The following is a 22,108-nucleotide window of genomic DNA, read 5'->3' on the forward strand; positions in this document are numbered from 1 at the left end:
AAGCTCCTATATGCCAGTGACTCTTGAGCACATGAAATGAGGCTAGGTGTGACTGAGGAACTGGATTTTTAAATTTTATCCCATTTGAATTAATTTATTTAAATTTATAGAGCCACATGTGGCTAATGGCTATTGTACCGTGCAGTGCAAAGCAAGAGTGAGCACTGGGTGTCTGAGGATTTCAACTTTGAATCCCAAAGCTACGGCCTTCCTGCAAAGGTGAGTGAGTAGAGGGCATGCTACTCCCTAAATGCTAACAGCCTCTGTGCGTTCACCTTGTCAGGATGGAGACACTCAGGAGGCTTTCTGAGCTTCATTTTGTCACTGGCGAGGCACGTGCACACGGTTATGAGGTGCTCCACGCGCGTCCTCAGGAGAAGTCCCGCACTGCGAACAAAGGTTTGGGGACCTCTCCTTCCAGAACGCATAAGCCCTGCGCTCTTGCGGCCGCGGGTGCGGTGCAGCCATTGGCAGGAGGGGAACATCGGTCCGCAGCGCCTCGCCCCGCCTGCGACATCAGCTCTGGGCGCAGCACGGGTGGGCTGGGGAAGGAGGCATCGAGGCGAGCCACGGAGCGAGGTTGGAGGTTCGGGGGCCCTTGGCCACGCAGTTGCCTCTTCCTCGCAGGAATGGGAGCGGGGGTGGCGCGGGCGGTCACCCGCACCGGATCTGCTTCCTGGGCTTGCTTTCGCTTTGCCGGGGGCTTGGCTAGGCCTGCGCACCGCAGGCTAGCCGGGAGAGCTGCGCAGGTGGCCGCCAAGGAGGGGCGGGGAACTGGTGCTTTTCACCTTTAGGACCCCCTGCCCTCTCCCCGAAGACGCGTCCCCGGCTCAGACTCGGTGCCCTGCGGCGCGCGTGGCTCCTGGTTGGCCGTCAGGCGCCCCTGACCTTGGTTTCTCCCCGGTGCCAGGTCTGCGCAAGGACCATGGGCGCCGCGCTGGGCACGGGCGCGCGGCTGGCGCTCCTGCGGGGCCAGGCCTGCGGCGGCGTCCCACGCTGGAAACCCTCCGCGCCCGCCCGAGGCTGCCACTCCAAATCCGGCCCTGCTCGCCCCGTGCCCCTGAAGAAGCGTGGATACGATGTCACCAGGAACCCACATCTCAACAAGGTAACGGTCCCGGAGGGTAGGGTGGCCCAAGCCGCTATCCTGTGGCTGGCGGGAGGGGCGCCCCGCCCCCTGGGTCTGGGCTGGATCCTCCCAGGCGCCCTTCCAGCGGTTTTCCATTTTTGCCTTGCAGAGGCTTGATGTAAGTCGGTTTGGCTTTTTTTTTTTTTCCCTCCCCCGCCTTCTGCGTGGAAAGAGGTGACCAGCAATGCAGGGGGCCTTATTTCTTCCACAAGAACAACAAAGACTGGGTTAAGGTCCTCTTGGCCAGTCCGACCTGTGGTCAGAGCTCCCTTTGAGGCTTACTAATTCTGTTGGTCGTGGGTAGTTCATTTAACCGCTGTCAAGTCCACGTTTTCTTATCTGTAAATGAGAGACAGTTGTCCCCGGCGTGTTGTGAGATTTAAAGAGAAAATGGAGGCAGAGTTCTTAGCACAGTACCTGACACCCAGTGAGAACAAATGTCAGCTAAGGTTGTAATTATTATTCTGAGATAAAGATTATTTTGAGAGCTGGGTGGGGGGGAGAAAGGCTAGAATTACAGAACTTTTAGCCCTTGATGGGGCATCAGAGATCCTAATTCAAACCTCTCCTTTTACATATGAGAAAACAAAACAAAGGGAACTAGCTCAAGGTCACCAGCTAGTTATAGTTAGTTCTGACCCTGCTATTGGAATCCAGAACGTGGTGCTTAAGATTCTGGGAGTAGAGTTCAGTATTACTGGAGTTAAAACCCTGGAAACCAGAGACCTGGATGTGAGGCATGTCTCCCAACACCTCCTCAAATTAACTTGGACATCTCATTTAATATCTACTTTCAGGTAGATATTCAAGGTAACTTTCTCCTGCCTAAAATGGATATTATGACAGAACCACCATTCCTACCTCATCTGGTTATTGTGACAATTAAATGAATTAGGAATAATATTTTAAACTATATAGAGTGCTTGATAAATAGGTAATTACTATAAAATAAAAAAATTTTAATAATTTCTTTGACTCAGGATTATGAAATTCAAGTGAGGAAATACATGTGGGAAAGGTGTTTTTGAGAAATAGGAACAATTATACCGATGCTAAGTGTTGGGATTATTTCCTACAGAAGTAATAGAAGAAGCTAAGGAAAAAAAAATCTTTCAACCTCTGCTTATCGGTCTACTCCTTGCTCCCCCCAAAAGAGACTTTAAGTCCTTTGTGTATTTCTATTTTGGGATACTTCAGGTGTCTTATGAATTGTAGTTGCTTTGGTAGCAAATGTTAGAAAACTCAACTCAAATTGGCTTAAGCAAACAAAAGCCTTCTTTAACTAAATATCTAGAGGAAGGGCTGCAGGCAAGGCTTGACCCAGCGGTCCAGATGGCATCTCTAAGGATGCATCTTCTCTCTGGCTTTCTGTTCTGCTTCTGCAATGGCAGCTGCATCCTCAGGCTCCAGCCAGTGGAGTCTTTCACCTCAATGCTGGCATTATCTCCTATCTCCTTTTCTCACATGACACTGTGCAAGGATAGAAAGACACTTTCTTTGGGAGGGGAGGATGCCTCATCAACTCTGATTGAATTCCCTTCCTATTCTCAAACCAATTACTGTAACTTAAGCCAGTCAGGGCTCACTCCTGAAATTAAAGATAAAGTTTAAGGTAGGACCACTTCAATTGGTTTAGAGTAAGGGGATGTGTTTTCTCCACAGCAAGTCGGTGTCCTGTCATCAGACAAAGAAGCATTGGTACTGGAAAGCAAAACAATAAATTCCCACTACAGACTCCAGACGTTTTGACAATGCTTGCCTTAGAAGTACTGGCATATTATCAATCAGCACTTACTGCTTTAGAACTAGCTAAAAAAAAAAGAAAGAAAAGAAAAAAGGAATGTCTTCTTTTTTAGCCCTAAGTTTATGGCTCCTTAAAAGCACTCTTCCCTTGTCTCTGATATAATTTTTTTCCTCCTAAATAGTATAAATGGGACGTTGTCTGTAAATCTAGGGGACCTGACCCTTTCGTAATGTTCGAGATTTTTTGTATGTCCCTGAAGTCAGTTGATGCTGGTCTGAGGTGAGGCGGGTATCTGGGGTGATGCAGAGGGAGCCTGATGGCATTCCTGTTCACCCCTGGGGAGGGCAGGAGCAGAGCAGTGGAGGGAGCAGCAGTGCAGGGAGCTGCTGAGGACACCCTTCACTTCCCTCTGGAGCGTCCCTCTCTTGCTGGCCCACTGACCTCCAGCACTCCGAGACTGTCTCCAGGGAAGGCTTGAGGCTTGGCTCTTTCCTTCAGCCACCTGGGGAGACTTGCTGAGTTAAACAGAACAACTGAGGTTATCACTGAGAAAATAAGAGAACGGCAGCTTGGAAGGGAACTGCACTTAGAGGGCGGGTCTGTGGGTGGATTATTTTCTGCTAGACAGTGAGCTCCTCTAGGGCAGGGGCTGAGTTTCATGTATTTGTGGCTAGCATAGGGTAGTTCCTGAAGGATCTAGCAAGGCCATGAACAAGAACATCAGCATTACATTCTTGGAATGTGCTTACTAGATTCTTTTTAATTTTAAACCTTATTTTTTTATACTAATATTTTTTATTATATTATGTTAGTCACCATACAGTACATCCCTAGTTTTTGCTGTAAAGTTCCATGATTCATTACTTGTGTATAACACCCTTATTTTTTTAACTGACGTATAGTTGACATACAATATATTAGTTTCAGGTGTGGTTGTTGCCAGAGGGGAGAGAGGTGGGGGGATGGGTGAAATAGGTGAAGGAGATTAAGAGGAGCAAATATCCAGTTATAAAATAAATAAGTCGTGGGGGTGTAAAGTATAGCATAGGGAATGTGTTCACTAGATTTGTATCCCACTTTATGTTTTTAAAAAATTTTTTAAATTAAAATTCAATGCATTTAGCATATACTATATGATTAGTTTCAGGGATAGAATTTAGTGATTCATCAGTTGCGTATAGCACCTAGTGCTCATTACATCAGGTGCCCTCCTTAATGCCCTTCACCCAGTTACCCACCCACCTCCCCTCCAGCAACCCTAAATTTGTTCCCTAGAGTTAAGAGTCTCATGGTTTGCCTCCCTCTCTGTTTTTATCTTAATTTGTCTTCCCTTCCCCTATGTTCATCTGTTTTGTTTCTTAAATTCCATGTATGAATGAAATCATATGGTATTAGTCTTTCTCTAACTGACTTATTTGGCTTAGCATAATACTCTCTAGTTCCATCCACGTCATTGCAAATGGCAAGATTTCATTCTTTTTGATGGCTGAGTAATATTCCAGTGTGTCTTCTTTATCCATTCACCTGTCGATGGACATCTGGGTATCCCACTTTAGATAGGTCAGGAGAGGTATTTAAGAAGCTTGAGGGCAGAGCGTTGTTGGGAGGTGGCATTTTCTGGGAGAAGAGGAGCTGCTGAACAAGCCAAGCATCACTACTGTTCTATAATGACTGGGTCTGGTTCCAACTCTGTCATAATCTCACTGTGTGATCTGTGATGAGCTGAGAGGCCGCTCCGCCCATGTCACACCACTACTGTAAGGATCATGGGAGATGCCTATGAAATCATTTTGAAAACTGTAAGTGAAATACCGGATGATTATGCGGACACTTCGCAGAGCTGGGGCCAGAGGGGCCCTTAGAGAAGATCTAGTCTGGAAGTTTTCAGATTATAGGTCACAAATTGTGGGACATGAACTTAGCTTAGTGGATCTTACCAGCATTTTAATTTAAAAAAAAAATGGGTTAGAATAGAATTTAAAAACAGCAAATGCATTAAACTTAAAAAAGTATTAAGTCACCATGTGAAATGCCAATTTTCACTGTGGATTTTTGTAAAAAAAAAAAAAGCTTTTGAAAATCAATCTCCTTTAACATCTCAGTTTGAGGAAAGAACAGACTGAGAAGTAGCCCCACAGAGACTGTCATGGGTTGCAGAGCAGCTGACCTCCTGATTTTCAGGCCAGTGAACAGCGATGACATTTCCCATTTACATCTGGGAATTGTAACTAGATGATTCCGCGTTCCCTGCAGGAGTCTGCGTTTTCTAAGTCATGCAAATGCACCGGTACACCAATTTCTATTTCCTTTTCCACTATTACCTTTCTTCTCAGATTTACATAGGACCTCTTCTATTATCCATGTTGACTGTGGCAACAGAGCAGATCTTTGATTATGTATTACAAGATATCAGCCATATTTTACTTACATTAAATAGTCAACGATGAACTCCATTTCATCTTCATAGGTGGGTATCATCCCCATTCTATTCAGGTAGCAAATGGGCCTTCAAACCATTTCTGGCCTCAAATACCTGTAACCTCTCTTGGGAAGGGCTGTCCTGTTCCCTACTCCTGAAACAAGATTTGAGTCCCCCTCCATTTATCTTATTGCTCTGTGTTTGTTTCCTTTTGGCCCTGAGCACCCTGTTATAAGGGCTGATTGGGGTGTCTTCCTCACTGGACCCTGGACACCATTCAGACAGACTCAGTTTTGACACATGATATTCTCTATGTCTGATTTGAGATGTTCAATGAATATTTGCTCTTTAAATGACCTCAATCAAGTCATGACCCCTTTGCTCTCAACTTTATTAATCTTAGTGCCACTACTTTACAGTTAGCCTGATGCTCTCATTGTCTAGAAAAATGCCTACCTATGGCCTGTTTGGAGGAAATATACTTACTTGGGCCTTATCTCCCCAGACTTAAGGGCATTTCACTGAAGGAGTCTGTTATTTCTCAGAGTCCATCAACCTTCTTCTTTGACCCACATGCCAACAATGATTTTTGCCTTCCACTACTCCTTTACCTGCTTCTCTGCAGTTTTTTTCTCTTGAGCTTGATAGTCAAGGAAAGAAAAGTAAGAATGGTACTTAGATCACCGTGATTACGCACAAGTGCATTTCATGCAGTGGGGCCTCAGAGCTGCAGGGCCCTGTAGATGACCACCTTCCTATGCGGACCTGGTGCCTGGAGGTTACTGAACGAGTAAAGCTCCAGTGGCCAGCACTGCAGCATTGGCTGCACTTCTGAGGTGGCAAGAGTTTCAGCTCCATCTCTTCTGTGTGCAGTGGTGAGTCATTAGATTCTCACACAGCAAGGACTTGACTTTGGTTAAAGTATGTGTTTTTATTTGGTGCCAACTTAGAACTTGATCTTGCCTCCTTTGCATGAGAGGAGTCTGTCCCACACTTGGCTCATCGATCAATCAGGAGATGGTGGCTGGGTGGTACAGGGATCTAGAAGTTTTTTGGTGACGCTGTTTTCTGCCCCCAAAGCAGACAGCATAATGGGTCTTCTTGAGACCTCTGTTTCAGACAAGATGTTGAATTGGGCCCCCCTAACTAACAGAGAAGCAATGGGTTACTAAGTCAACACTATTTCCAGTAAGCATCAGTTCACTCTACACTGGAGCCTCTTGTACAGTGACTCAAGGCACTGAAGCTCAAATATTGTTCCAATATTTTAACAACAAACAAGCAGAGGCAGGTTGGAATTAAATCCTACCTTGTTGACTACTGTTCTGGCTTCATGGGATTGATAGCATTTGGAGTTAGGGCTTTGTGCTTGGAATGGCTAACAGAACTTGTATTAGTTTGGCTAAAGTTTAGGCAGCTGTAAGGAAGCAAACCCCAATATGGAGGCTTAAACAGGACAGAAGTGTGTTTCTTTCTTATCAACAAGTCTGGGTAGACAATTGCAGGTCAGTGTGTGGCTTGACATTGTTGCTTTCCATCCTCAGTGTGCATCTTATGTTTCATGGTCCAAGAGGCCCTACCCTCTGCCGCCAGTTCCACGCAGAAACAGAGGGAAGGGAAATGCCTTTTGAGGGCACAATCTGAACATTGCAGGTATCATTTCCACTCATGGTCAACTGGCCAGGTCTTGGTCATAGGCTACAGCTAGCTGAGAGAGAACCTGGGAAATGTAATCTTTAGCCAGGAATCCATATGTGCAGTTAAATTCCTACACCATTAAGGAAAGAGAGACTGGATATTGGGGAATCTGCCACAAAATGCTTCTCTGAAATTTTAATGTTTTTACTGTCAATTTTACCCCAAACTTTAAAATCCATCCTTTTCTCTACATCCCTACTACTACCGGCCCTGTTCACTCCTTCAACATCTCACGTCTAAATTTTGCAGGAGCCTCCTCTTTGGTCTGCCACCTTCCCATCGTCTTCCTTCCAACTCTCATAATCACATCTTGGGATGCTAAAACCTGGCACACATCCTCAACCACTCTCTTTCCTTCAGACCCCATGTCCAGTCCCCCAAATAGTTCTGTCACTCTGTTTTTGAACTAGGTTTGGAATCAACCTCTGCTCACCATGGGTCCCACCCTGACCTAAGCCACCAACATTTCTTGGTTGGGTAACTGCAGGGGCCTCCTGGCTGCTGCCTTGCTTCCCCCTGAGCTCCTCATGTTTATTCTGCACACAATAGCCAGCGTGATCCTTTTAAAACTGTTTGACCATGTCACTCTTCTGCTCAAACCCCACAAAGTCAGAGTCCTCAGAATACCTTGCCTGATTTGACACCCCCCCCCCCGACCTCATCTTTGCTACTGCTCAGCCTCACTCACTGCCCAAACCAGCTGGCCTCCTCGCTGTTCCTCACACACTCTAAGCATGCTCCTGCCTCAAGTCTTTGCACTGGCTGTTCCCCCTTCCTTGGACACACATCCCCTCGATAGCCACATGGTTAACTCCTTCACCTTCTTCAAGGCTTCTGCCTTTCTCAGCGAGACCCACTCTGACCCACCAGATGCACTTGTGAATGTCCTGCAGTTTTCTTGGTCCTCCTTAATGTGGTCTACTCCCCCCCCCCCCGGTACCTGATACTTCCTAATGCATTATTTAATTACCTTACCGAATATATCTCTTGTTTATTGTTTGTGTTTCCCCACTCTAATGTAAGCTCCGTTTGGGCAGGCGTTTTTGTCTTATTTGTTCATTGATGTATCCAAGGTACTCAGAACAGTGCCTGGCCCATATTTGGCCCTCAGTAAACAGTTACTGGATGAGTGAGTCATTCAGAGACACGTTTGCCAAGGCTCCTTCCTCTCATCCCTTCCCTTCACCTTCCTTTTCACTAAAGCCCCCGTCTTTCACCCCGGTGCTTCTCCTCCCCCAGGGCCCCCCTATGCAGTGCTGATATTCCTAGGCTCACCTCTATCTGGATTGTAGATCACCAGGGCCAAGTAAATAACATTAAGACCAACTTTTGGAAGTTCACGTGTCTCACACAGGTGACATTTGTATTCAGTGGAAACTCCATAAAATAGTTATCTTCTAAAGGCAGTATGTTTATTTTCATGTAATAAAATTTAACACCGGAACCTTGCCACCTGTTCTAAAATGATTGTAAACAGCACAATCTAGATCATGGAAATAGCGACACCGGAGGACATATCCCCTACAGAAATACATGTTGCCTGTCTCAGACTTGGGCCAGCTGGCATCTAAGCCAATCTAACTCTGGGCTGTCAAGGTGAAGTGTCTGTGGATACTTTTCTCACGCTTATCCCCAGTCTCTCCATTTCCAGCCTGTCTTGGTCCTCTGGGACTGTTGTAAGCTCTGAGGTTATGGCTTTATTTTACTTTGCATTTTTGTCATTTCTACCAAAGGTTTCTTTTATCTTCTACCCTGTTCTTTCCAAATGCCAGTTTTGCAGCGAGAGGGGAGAAAAAGGCCTTTCATTCATATGGGCCTTGCAAAGGGATCACTAATGTGCAGCACTTTTGCTTGTGAAGATATGGACTATGGTCCGCTTCCAGACCTTCACTTCGATGTGTAGAAGTACATTGGGAAATCCTTTGGGGTGGTGTCTGACTGCCTCTCTGATGCAGAGCACAAAAGATGCTCTATGACGGTGCGATGAAAATCTGAGGGATACCCTCCTGTTGGGGTGCTGAGGTCAGCGGTTAAAAGCATGCATTCATTCTGTACCCAAATGGTTGCCTGGCAGCCTGCTTACAACACAGCTCCAACCAAAAGGACACAGTAAAGAGTAAAATGTACCCAGTCATTTGAGGAGAGGGATTTTTTGATTGAAAGACTGTCAGCTTTGAGGAACTTGAAAAAGAGAAAATCAAAGCTGCATTTGCTTTTAAAAGTTTTGCTGAAAGCTGGAGGGACTATAGAATTGAATTGAATGATTTGCAACTTGAGAATATTACTGTTTTAAAGCATTTTGTCTGGATTCTGTGCCATTGTTGGGTAGCAGAGCTACATGATGCCCGTAGCACCACTCATCCTGAAACATCCTCCCCTGAGGTGTGGACGCTGGAGGGGGCAGACTCCGCTAGTTCCTTTGTTTTGTTTTGCTTTGCTCTCTCAGAAAACAGAAGGAGGGAGCTACTGTCTACATGAGTTCACATCCCTCCTGAGTTACTGAGGGGTCCCATGACTTTCCCAATAGGAGAAAGGAGGAGAAAGGAGAAAGTGCCTTCACATCTAAAATGGAGCTGGGTCTCCATTCACAGATCATCCCTATTCCCCCTTTCTCTGGTTTCTGAAGGAGGTGGTGAGTTTTCCAAGCCAGATTCCTACCATACCGAATTTCCTTCCCTAGGAAATGCCTTATGGAGGGAATTCAAGTAATAATGATATCATCTAGCATTTTTTTTTTTTGAACCTATAGTGTGCCAGAATGGTTCTAAGCAGTTTCTATGCAGTAACTCATTTCATATAATACCACGATGTTGTGACGTACACTGTTATATTACAGATGAGGAAACTGAGGCACAAAGTGGTTGGTTGGTTAGCTAACTCGCCCAAGGTCATTGTGGCAGAGTTGGGTCTTGAACCTAGGCCACCTGGTTGTAGGTCCACGTCCTCCCCCACTATGATGAACAACCACTTCTGGGGTGCATGTGCTCTCTTGCTTGAGACTGGCGCGTGGAGTCTGATGCTCTGGGCCATTCCCTGTCGTGGGCCTCTGACGGATTGTTAGCACTTCCACCGGCTCTGTTAGATCAGACTCTAGGAGTTGGAGAGGACTTTAAGGATCACTGGATGCCTTCTCTACACCCTTTAAGTGTGTGTGATTCTCCCAGGACTCGTTTGTTTATCAAATTTATTCAATCAACATTTGCTCTGTATCTATTCTTTTTTAGGCAGTGGAAACCCAGTGGTGAATACAACACTTCTTTGGCTTTCAAGGAGCCTATAGTGTAAGAGGGGTGATGGTGGAACCAGTTAGTGGGCAGGAAGTTCAATTCAGGAGGTCCGTGTAATGGGAGGCGCATAGGTACTTGTGCTCTCTGGGGCCACCTCTGCCACACCGCCTTCCTTGATGAGCCACATGGAAGTGACTCCTTCATTCTTTCCACTCCTTTGGCATTTAGCTTAGGTAGTCATGACTCTGTTCCACGTTTGGTCTCAGTGTACATTCATAGTATGCATGATTGTCCCCATCTTGATGTCATCTTCAGAGCCAGGACCACGTCTGAAGCATCGCATGGCCAGCCACAATGGCTTCTTTGTAGTGTACCAATAACAATTGGTTACATGAATCCCTTTCCCCTTCCCTCCCGGACAGATCAGAAACCACTAAGGTGAAGATGGATAATATACAACCCCATCTGCTATCTCTTCTAAAAAGATGGTGACAATATAAATTATATTTAGATTCTCCATGAGACTTGGAGGATTTTGAAAGCCAAGGGAAATCTTTTATTCTGGTCATAGAAGTTTTGGAAATCCATTGCTTTAAGAGAGTCTCCTGCTCTGATTCTGTGTCAGACGCACCTCGTCTAAAGAACAACACCTTTATGATGAGATTATTTATTCTCGTCCTTGAGACTGTTTTAAAGACGTTAGATTTAGGCCTGCTATAACCAACAGCAGGTTAAAGGGTTTTGGAGGTTGAAGGAACATAGCTCAAATCGATTGCATGTGGCCTCCCAGGGGCATGGCCTGTGACCAGGCGGTATGCGACAGAGCACACAGGCTACCATCTAGGGATTCAGAGTCAGAAACACCCAAGGTTCCAGCTCCAGCTCTCATTCACTGGATTTGGGACCTTGGGAAGGCCACTTCATTTCTCCAAGCCTCAGTTTCTCATCTGGGAATGGGGATGATAATAAAATATACCTACTTCACAGGGTGCTCTAATGATTAAATGAAATAATGTATGTCAAACACATTGTAAGTGCTCAGTTAATTCTCAGACAGTCCATGTCTCTGAAGCTTCTGCTCCATTCCTAACCCAACGCATCACACTGTAGGCTGTGGACCTGCCCTCTTAGAGCATCCAGTCCCAAGGAGAAGGGACGATCGGGAGATCCAAACTCATTTTCCATTGGCATGGATACCTCCAATTTTGGCAGAGGAGTGAGTCAGGGAAGAGGCATGTTGGGTGGAGACACGATAATTTCTCTGTACTTGATGGAGCTTAAGCTGGGTGTTCTAGATGTTTGTCTGAAAGAAACGTGAATAAAAATGTCTGTAGCAGCAGCAAACTCAAGGGCCATTTGAAGAGCTGGTACTTAATGGAAGTTGAAACTAGGGTTGAAGGGAGTGGCCACCGTCATACCCTGCAGGAATCCTGGGACTTTTTCCTAACATTTTGGCACATCCTAATCATGGTTTTAAAAACTGACTCTGAAAAACAAATCTAAATTTAGCTGATCTGTTTATCGGCCAGTCTGTCTACGTATCATGACTCTGTCTTTCTGTCTATCACTATAGCACTCTCAGTCTCATGAGATTATGGTATCAAGACAGGAAGACAAGAGAATGTAAGTCATGGAAGTTTAGCATAAAAGTTAAAATGTAGCTTCAAATCCATCTAAATCGGGCATGGCGTACTTCACCGAGCTGGCAACCAGACTGGGCAGGGAGTCTAAGAGAATCCTACCGTCTCCATACACTTGGCTGTGGGTAATTAATTAATACTTGCATTAAAAATATTTTAAATGAGCATCCTCCCTCTGTTAGGACTCAGGATGAGCATTCTTCCAAAGACTATTAATAAGTCATCTTGTCCAGCCCTCCGTCTTTGAGCAGACAATATCCCAACACGTTACCGCAATTTTACAGGTAAGGTTTCAGAGGCCCAGACGGCCTGCTCAGGAAGTGAGTTGAGGAGGGTGACCCTGGCCCTTCTTAGATGGTGTCTGTGTCCCTTAGACCTGCTGACTTTGCCTGCCCTGCTAAAACAGTGCCTGAATCAGCCTCGACGACTTACGTGGTAGGCCTTCGAGTCTCTCCACAGGATGGAGATGCTTTGCTACTGAACATCGTCATATGTTGCAAACCTAACCACCTGCTGGTACTGTTCCCGCTTCTCTCCTTGGGTGTCCATTTCTGAAGAACAGACCTGTCCCGACTCCCACCTTCATTTCAGGTCTTGTGTTTTCCTCCTCAGTAACACCATCATGAAGACAAAGCATGTGACAGAAAGCTTACCCTCATGTCGTGCTCTCCTTTCTTATCTCTTTTATTTTTGGTCTTTTCCACCCCATGATTATTTGTTTTGACTAGTAAGATCTCTTCAGGTCACAGGACAGTGAATAGTAATGCTGTTGCCACCTGATAAAGCAGGCACAGATATAGATGGTGTGGAAAAAAAACCTATTAACAGCCATTTTTAGAAACAAGCTTTGAAATCCGCCCATCAGTGCTGAAAGATTTCCACTGTTCTCACACTCCAGGAGCTGGCAGCAGCTTTTCCTCACATCTCAGGAGCCTTGGGAGCCGCCTGGATGTGTCTGTGGGAGATGATGGCATGGGTGCGGGTAGGGCTGCCTGCCAGAAGGCACCGGGAGGGAGGGCCTGCCAAGCAGAGGGACCGTCCTGCCTGCAGGGACCAGCCTGGGCTGCAGGGCCTTGAGCATCCTCAGCTGTTCCTTGTTGGTGGTGTTCTGTGACCTCCTACCAGTCAACTGGACACCGAGTCAGCTGCCACCTCTGGAACTCGTAATTGCTAGAATGATAGTATTAGAAATAATAATAATAAACACTTACATAATGCCTACCCTGCCAGGTACTCTTATAGATGCTTTACATATATTCTTGCCAAGCAGAGAAAAAATTGTGAAGAAAGTAAACTTTTCCTGTAGCTCTCTAGTGAAAAAGAGCAAGTCAATGAACAGAAGTATATAGGCTGTTATTGGTGGTGGAGAGGAAATGAGCAGGGTCCAGTGTGAGGAAACAACAGAGGGTTGGCTTCAATGAAGGGAAGACCTCTTAAGGAGGTGATATTTGGAAAGGTACCTAATGTAAGAGGAGGCAGTCAGAGGGGAAACCAGGGTAAGAGTGTTTTGGGCAGAGGGAACAGCATGTACGGAGTCAGGAGGCAGCAAGCAGCTTGATCTGGAAGGTTCTGAGCTCGGACAACATGCACTCCAGAGGGAGTGTGATAAGCAAGGGCAGGGGTGGGGGGTTGCCTAAAATCAGGGTGGAGAGGACTTGGCGGCCAGAGCATGCAAGGTCTGTGGGCCCAGTTTCATTCCTGGTACAACAGGACATTCTTAAATGGTTCTAAGCAAGGAAGTGATGTGACTGGATGTATGTTAATGAAAGATCTCTCTGTGGAGAACAGGTTGGAGGGCAAGGGTAGAAGCAGAAGGACCAGGAGGGGTTGCGGAAGCAATGGGAACAAGAAAAGATGGGGCTAGCATGTGGGCGGTGGCAGGGTAGAGGAGAGAAGTGGCTGGGTTGGAATTGGAATTTGAAGGTGGAATGGATGGGACAGGACCCTGTGTCTGTCTCCTTCAGCTTCGCCAGGACTCTGTGCTGCATTTTTCCCTGTCATGCCACCCACCCTCTATGCAGCTGCCCCCCCCCCCTGTTCACTGCAATACCTCCTATCCTTCCTCAGCACACCTCATCATAAGAAGGAAGTAGAAAGTTGGTGTTTTACCTTTGGAGCTTATGAAGTGCTTCCTGATGGGTCATCTCATTGGATCCCCACAAAAACCTTGTGAGACAGGCATTTGTTTTCTGTGGGGGGAGATGGGAGCCCAGAGAGCCCAAGTGAGTTGCCATGGTCTCTCAGAAAATGAAGGGCAGTAATGAAGGGATCAATCCAGATCTCTGAGACTGCTCACTGGTTTATCAAACAAACATCTATGGAGCACCTTTTGTGTTCCAGGCACTGTGTTGGGTTTGACAAAAAATGAGATGCGTCAGTCATGATCCTTGCCCTCTGGGAAACGGTTCAGACATAAAACCTCATAAATGTAATGCAGTATAATAGGTTTTATAGTACATTAAAAATATGCTATTGGGTCGCCTGGGTGGCTAAATTGGTTAGGCGTCTGCCTTCGGCTCAGGTCATGATCCCAGGGTCCTGGGATCGAGCTCTACTTTGGGCTCCCTGCTCAGTGGGGAGCTGGCTTCTCCCTCTCCTCCCTGCTCCTGCTGTCTTTCGCTATCTGTCTCTCTATCTCTCTCAAATAAATAAATAAATAAATAAATAAATAAATAAATAAATCCCTTTAAAAAAAGAATTAAAAATATGCTATTAATAATGTCCAACTAATTTTAACTTTGGTGGGGAGAAAGAAGGGTGAACTTTCTTAAAGTGGATGACCTTTGATCCTTATATTATAATATTGTGTTCCATAAAGTATAAAGGGAAATCTGCTCTGACCTCTCGCCTGAGGTAACTACTTAACTTTCTTGGTGCATCAGTGTGAATATCTAAAAGGTATAGAGGGATTCCCAGGGTGGACATGGTGGGGGAAAGGTGTCCTGAGAAAATATGGCAAAATGGCATGGCATGTGAAGAAGTGCAGTGATCCTGAAGGACAGGGGCATTGAGGCTGGAGAGCAAGGCAGGGGTCAGACCTGGGGTGGGGTGCGGTTCTGGGGCTGCTCCTTGCCTGCCTGAAGAGTTTGACCTTCGTCCTGAAGGGATGAAGGCACTGAGATGTGACACTTGGGTTTCAAGTGGTGGGCAGATCACTCTGGCCACAGGGAGGGCACAAGAGCAGAGTTAGGGAGACTCATTAAGAAGGAATTCATTCCCAAATGGAAGATGAAGAGAGCCTGATATGGTGATGGTGAGGTGGACACAGATGTGAGAGGTGCCAAGGAAGCAGAAGTCTGCATCTGTTCCAGAATTCCTTGAGTTCCATCATTGCAGTAGGAGTCCAAGATTTGTCAGTATACCAGAAAAACAAATGGAAACCAAATGGAACAACAAATGGAAACTGGTTATCTTATAGCAGGATCAGAAATTCTTTTTTTTTAATGTTTTTTTATTATATTAAGTTAGTCACCATACAGTACATCCCTGGTATCTGATGTAAAGTTCGATGATTCATTAGTTGCGGTATAAACACCCAGTGCACCATGCAATATGTACCCTCCTTACTACCCATCACCAGCCTATACCATTCCCCCACCCCCCTCCCCTCTGAAGCCCTCAGTTTGTTTCTCAGAGTCCATAGTCTCTCATGCTTCATTCCCCCTTCTGATTACCCCCCTTTCTTTATCCCTTTCTTCCCCTACCGATCTTCCTAGTTCCATAGATGAGAGAAATCATATGATAATTGTCTTTCTCTGCTTGACTTATTTCACTTAGCATTATCTCCTCCAGTGCCGTCCATGTTGCAGCAAATGTTGAGAATTCGTTATTTTTGATAGCTGAGTAATATTCCATTGTATATATGGACCACAACTTCTTAATCCATTCATCTGTTGAAGGGCATCTTGGTTCCTTCCACAATTTAGCTATTGTGGACAATGCTGCTATGAACATTGGGGTGCATATGGCCCTTCTCTTCACTACGTCTGTATCTTTGGGGTAAATACCCAGTAGTGCAATAGCTGGGTCATAGGGTAGCTCAATTTTTAACTTTTTAAGGGACCTCCACACTGTTTTCCAGAGTGGCTGTACCAACTTGCATTCCCAACAACAATGTTGGAGGGATCCCCTTTCTCCACAGCCACTCCAGCAATTATTGTTTCTTGCCTTGTCAATTTTTGCCATTCTAACTGGCGTAAGGTGGTATCTTAGTGTGGTTTTGATTTGAATTTCCCTGATGGCTAATGATTTTGAACATTTTTTCATGTGTCTGTTAGCCATTTGTATGTCATCATTGGAAAAGTGTCTGTTCATATCTTCTGCCCATTTTATGATGTATTTGTTTCTCACATATTGAGTTTGAGAAGTTCTTTGTAGATCTTGGATACCAGTCTTTTATCTGTAGCATCATTTGCAAATATATTCTCCCATTCCGTGGGCTGCCTCTTAGTTTTTTTGACTGTTTCCTTGGCTGTGCAGAAGCTTTTTATCTTGATGAAGTCCCACAAGTTCATTTTATCTTTTGTTTCTCTTGCCTTTGGAGATGTGTCGTGAAAAAGGTTGCTTTGGCCGATGTCGTAGAGGTTGCTGCCTATGTTCTTCTCTAGGATTTTGATGGATTCCTGTCTCACATCGAGGTCTTTCATCCATTTGGAGTTTATCTTTGTGTATGGTGTGGAAGAGTGGTCAAGCTTCATTCTTTTGCATGTAGCTGTCCAATTTTCCCAGCACCATTTATTGAAGAGACTTTTTTCCACTGGATGTTTTTTCCTGCTTTATCAAAGATTAGTTGCCCAAAGAGCCGAGGGTCCATTTCTGGGTTCTCTATTCTGTTCCATTGGTCTATGTGTCTGTTTTTGTGCCAGTACCATGCTGTCTTTGTGATCACAGCTTTGTAGTACAGCTTGAAATCCGGCATTGTGATGCCGCCAGCTTTGTTTTTCCTTTTCAACAGTTCCTTGGCGATTCGGGGCCTTTTCTGTTTCCATACAAATTTAAGGACTATTTGTTCCAGTTCTTTGAAAAATGTCATCGTTTTTTGATTGGAATAGCATTGAAAGTGTAAATTGCTCTGGGTAGCATGGACATTTTAACTATGTTAATTCTTCCGATCCATGAGCATGGAATATTTTTCCATCTTTTTGTGTCTTCTTCAATGTCTTTCAGGAATGATTTGTAGTTTCTAGAATATAGATCCTTTATGTCTCTGCTTAAGTTAATTCCAAGGTAACATATGGTTTTTGGTGCTATTGTAAATGGGATGGATTCCCTAATTTCTCTTTCTTCAGTCTCATTATTCGTGTATAGAAATGCAACTGATTTCTGAGCATTGATTTTGTATCCCGCCACATTACTGAATTGCTCTATAACTTCTAATAGTTTGGGAGTGGCTTCTTTTGGGTTTTCCATATAGAGTATCATGTCATCTGCGAAGAGAGACATTTTGACTTCTTTGCCAATTTGGATATCTTTTATCCCTTTTTGTTGTCTGATTGCTGTTGCAAGGACTTCTAGTACTATGTTGAATAATAGTGGCGAGAATGGGCATCCTTGTCGTGTTCCTGATCCTAAGGGAAAGGCTTCCAGCTTTTCCCCATTGAGAATGATATTTGCTGTAGGCTTTTCAGAGATGGTTTTTATGAGATTGAGGAATGTACCCTCTATCCCTACACTCTGAAGGGTTTTAATCAGGAAAGGATGCTGTATTTTGTCAAAAGCTTTTTCTGCATCTATTGAGAGAATCACATGATTTTTGAATTTTTCTTTCTGGATAAAATCTCAGACATCGATCGATTTGCAAATGTTGAACCACACTTGCATCCCAGGGATGAATCCCACTTGGTCATGATGGATAATCCTTTTAATGTACTGTTGGATTCTATTAGCCAGGATCTTGTTCAGGATTTTGGCGTCCATATTCATTAGGGAAATCGGTCTGTAATTCTCCTTTTTGAGGGGGTCTTTGCCTGGTTTGGGGATCAAGGTAATATTGGCCTCATAGAATGAGTTTGGTAGCTTTCCTTCTGTTTCTATTTTTTGAAATAGCTTTAGGAGAATAGGTATTATTTCTTCTTTGAATGTTTGGTAGAATTCCCCCAGGAAAACCATCCGGGCCTGGAGTTTTGTTATTTGGAAGGTTGTTTATCACTGACTCAATCTCTTCATAATTAATTGGCCTGTTTAAAAAATCAGTTTCTTCCAGTTTCAGTCTTGGTAGTTTATAGGTTTCCAGGAAGGATTCCATCTCTTCCAGATTGCTTAATTTATTGGCATATAGCTGTTGATAAAAGTTTCTAGTAATCCTTCCAATTTCATTGGTGTTGGTCGTGACCTCTCCTTTTTCATTCACAATTATTTAAATTTAGGTCCTTTCTCTATTCTTTTGGATAAGTCTTGCCAGCGGTTTGTTAATTTTATGGATTCTCTCAAAGAACCAGCTTCTAGTCCTGTTGATCTGCTCTACTGTACTCCTGGTTTCTAATTCGTTGATTTCTGCTCTAATCTTGGTCAACTGCTTCCTCATGAGTGGATTAGGCCTGTCCCTCTGTTGCTGTCCCAGCTTCTTGAGGTGAGAATATAAAAACTGCATTTTAGATTTTTCTATTCTTTTGAGTGAGGTTTGGATGGCTATGTATTTCCCCCTTAGGACTGCCTTTACAGTATCCCATAGGTTTTGGACTGTTGTGTTTTCATTCTCGTTGGTCTCCATAAATTGTTTAAATTGATTTTTGATTTCCTGGTTTATTGAGTCATTCCTGAGCAGGATGGTTCTTAGTCTCCAAGTGTTTGAGTTTCTTCCAAATTTTTCCTTGTGGTTGAGTTCCAGTTTCAGAGCGTTGTGGTCTGAAAATATGAAGGGAATAATTTCAGTGTTTTGGTATTGGTTGAGACGTGTTTTGTGACCCAGAACATGGTCTATTCTTGAGAATGTTCCATGGGCATTAGAATAGAATGAGTATTCTTTGGTTCTGGGGTGTAGTGTTCTATATATATCTATGAGGTCCAACTCGTCGAGTATGGCATTCAAAGCTCTTGTTTCTATGTTGCTTTTCTGTTCCAGTGCTCTGTCTATTGCTGATAGTGGAGCGCTGAGGTCCCCTACTATTAATGTATTTTTAGCTATATGTCTCTTTATTCTGGCTAAGAGTTGGCTTGTGTATCTTGCTGCTCCCCTGTTGGGGGCATATATATTTATAATTGTCATATCCACTTGTTGGATACATCCTTTAAGAATAATATAGTGCCCTTCTGTGTCTCTCACTATAGTCTTTAGTTTAAAATCCAATCTATCTGATATGAGAATTGCTACCCCAGCTTTCTTTTGAAGTCCATTGGCGTGAAAGATGGTATTCCATCCCTTTACTTTTAGTCTGAATGTATCTTTAGGTTCAAAATGAGTCTCTTGTAGACAGCAAATGGATGGGTCATATCTTTTTATCCGATCTGCCACCCTGTGGTGTTTTATGGGAGCATTTAGGCCATTTACATTGAGACTGAATATTGAGAGATATGATTTTAATGATGCCATGTTGCCAGTACAGTCTTTGTTTCTATAGATTGTGACTTTCTGTTCTGTATCACTCTTGGGGGCTTTTTACCTTTATAGAACCCCCCTTAATATCTCCTATAGGGCTGGTTTCATGGTTACAAAATTGGTCAATGACTGGCGATTCTGGAAGTTCTTCATTTCTCCATCAATTCTGAATGACAGCCTTGCTGGATAAAGGATTCTTGGCTGCATGTTTTTCTCTGAAAGAGTTTTAAAAATGCCCTCCAACCCTTTCTCTCATTCCAGGTCTGTGTAGACAGGTCTGACATAATTCTGATACCTTTGCCTTGGTACGTGAGAAATTTCTTTGCCCTGGCTGTGTTCAATACTGTATCCTTGGATCTAATATTTGCGAAATGCACTATGATGTGACGTGGCATAGGTTTGTCGTGGTTGAGCTTGGGAGGGGTCCTCTCTGCCTCTTGGACACGAATGTTTGTTTCCTTTGGTAGATTAGGGAAGTTTTCAGCTACAATTTGTTCAAATATCTCTTCTAGACCTCTGTTTTTCTCTAGCCCCTCAGGGATGTTGATGATTCTGACTTTGGAACGTTTCATTGAGTCAGTAATCTCCCGTAACCTACATTCGTTGGCGTGGATTTTTTTAAGTCCAGATTCTATTTTAGTTTTCTCTTCTACTAACCCATCCTCCAATTCGTTGATACGTTCTTCTGCCTCATTCACCCTGGCCGTCAGAGCCTCTAGTTTTGACTGCATCTGGCTCATAGCATTTTTAATTTCTGCCAGATTCACTCTCATTTCTGCCCTTAGAGATTCTCTATTCTCATTAACATTTTCGTTAATACTTTTTTCAAGTCTACACATCATCTTGACCATTGTTACTCTGAATTCCATTTCTGATAATTTGGTTATATCCATATCCATTAGTTCTGTGGCAGAGGCCACAGACTCATTGTCTTTTCTTTGCTGGGGGGATTTCTCCTTCTCGTCATTCTGATGAGGAGAGGTTGCAGGTTGTCCAGAGCCCAAATTATTGACTGGGACCCAGGCTGTGCGCCCTTGTTTTATAGGGATCTTATGATGTGGGCTTCTTGATTTTTCATCCTGCCTTCTGGGGGAGGGGCCTGCCGTGCCAATACTCAGGCAACGCTGTTTGGGTAGAGTCTCCGAGTCCCCTGCTAGGGGGGATGGAGGTGGGCACACTGTGAGCCGGTCTTTCCAGGCTTTTGTTCTCTGGCGCTTTGCTGTGCCTCTTCTGAGAGTCAGAGCAGCAGTGGCCGAATCTCAGCCTCTGTCTCAGAACAGAGGGATCGCGGACCGTTCTCCACTGATGTTCTGGCCACTTTAACTCTGTTTCTGTTGGTGCTGCTCAACCTTGCAGCGTCCCGGGATGTGCGCCCCACACCCCGGAGTCCCAGCCCTCACTTCCAGGGCCGGCGCGTCTCTGTCCTTTGTGTTTCTAACACCGCCAGCCACTAGCTGCCAGCCGCTAGCTGCCGGCCGCTTGCCGCCAGCTGCCCCTGCACGCTCCCGGAGCTCCCGGTCTCAGTCTGGTTCCAGTGAGCACACCTGAGCTCCGTTTCAGTCTGGTAGCGCGCGCTCCCTGGCTCACGGTCTCAGTCTGCTCTCTCGCGGGTGGCGGTCCGCAAGTCCGCCTGCTCCCCGTGCAGGTGGCTACCGCTTCCCAGTGCCCCAGCGCGGCGGCTCCCTCCCCCTTTCGTTTATCTTCCGATATCTGTGCGCGGTTTCACGGCTCCCCGCTTCATACTTCAATACTCAGCGCTGGAGATGCTCATTTGTAGAGATTCAGATGTATCTTCCTGCGTCTCAGGCTGATTCCGTGGATGTTCAGGCTGGTCTGGTACCTATTCAGCTCGACTCAGGGGACCGGCTGAAAAAGGGGTCCCCTACTCCTCCGCCATCTTAACTCCCTCCCAGGATCAGAAATTCTGCTTGGCTTACACATTATATGTCTTAAACGTTGGAAAGTTATCGTAAGCACAGGATTTATCAAAACATGAAATTCCGTAAGGAGTACTTTGGCACTGGGGAAAAATTGAGGAATTACTGACTTGGGCTTGGTTTATTTTAAGTGTTTTACTCTGAATATTGGTGTGACTGGCCTTTATCTAACTAACCAAGGTCACCTTAGCCAGCATTTTTGTCATTATGGGGACATTGCCCCTCCTTCCATGCGGTAACTGGCATCTCTGCCCTTCCCCCATTATAAAGACTGGGCGAGACTCTATTTTAACACCTACAGGAGTCCAAGGGCCTTCCTTTTTCTTCCATGTTTTCCTTCAGTCCCCTGGAAAAACAATAACTCCTTAAATTGAAAATGGAAAGAATTGGAAAGTGTGTTTTCTAGATGAGAATTTCCTTCCTCTGTTTTGTTTTTGTTTTTGTTTGTTTGTTTGTTTGTTTCTGGGTAGACTTAGGTGGAATAGAAACAAGGATTTGAAGTTCATGCAACATTAACCTTTTCACAAATTTGGCCCTCTGTGGCCACAGTGTTGTCACTTTCTCCATTGGGTTGAATTTTAGCTTGTTTTTCCCTTTGCTGAGTCCTGGTTTGTCTTTATGGATTGTGATTACTGGAGAAGGAAAATAGAAGGTCAGAAGTTTATAGGAATGATTTTTTTTTTTTTTGGCTAGTTCCACCCAGTATCAGTCACTCGTCTAGGTAAAAAGCTTTTTAAGGTTTTTAAAGAGGTGAAGATTTAAAAGAATCAGCGGCATGAA

The 22,108-nt window shown here is 44.7% G+C and overlaps 1 protein-coding gene across 1 annotated transcript in view; it reads left to right on the forward strand.

The window, feature by feature from the left end:
* The first annotated feature begins 482 nt into the window (after window positions 1-482).
* The window catches only part of ME3 (malic enzyme 3), a 204,775-nt gene continuing 183,149 nt past the window's right edge, over window positions 483-22,108 (forward strand). Inside the window, exons 1-2 of the mRNA XM_026518276.4 lie at window positions 483-579; window positions 911-1,108. Coding sequence (XP_026374061.2) covers window positions 926-1,108 — 183 coding nt within the window. The 5' untranslated portion in view covers window positions 483-579; window positions 911-925. The remainder of the gene's footprint in view (window positions 580-910; window positions 1,109-22,108) is intronic.

Source organism: Ursus arctos, unplaced genomic scaffold (assembly GCF_023065955.2).
Source record: "Ursus arctos isolate Adak ecotype North America unplaced genomic scaffold, UrsArc2.0 scaffold_22, whole genome shotgun sequence".
Classification (NCBI taxonomy): Eukaryota; Metazoa; Chordata; class Mammalia; order Carnivora; family Ursidae; genus Ursus; species Ursus arctos.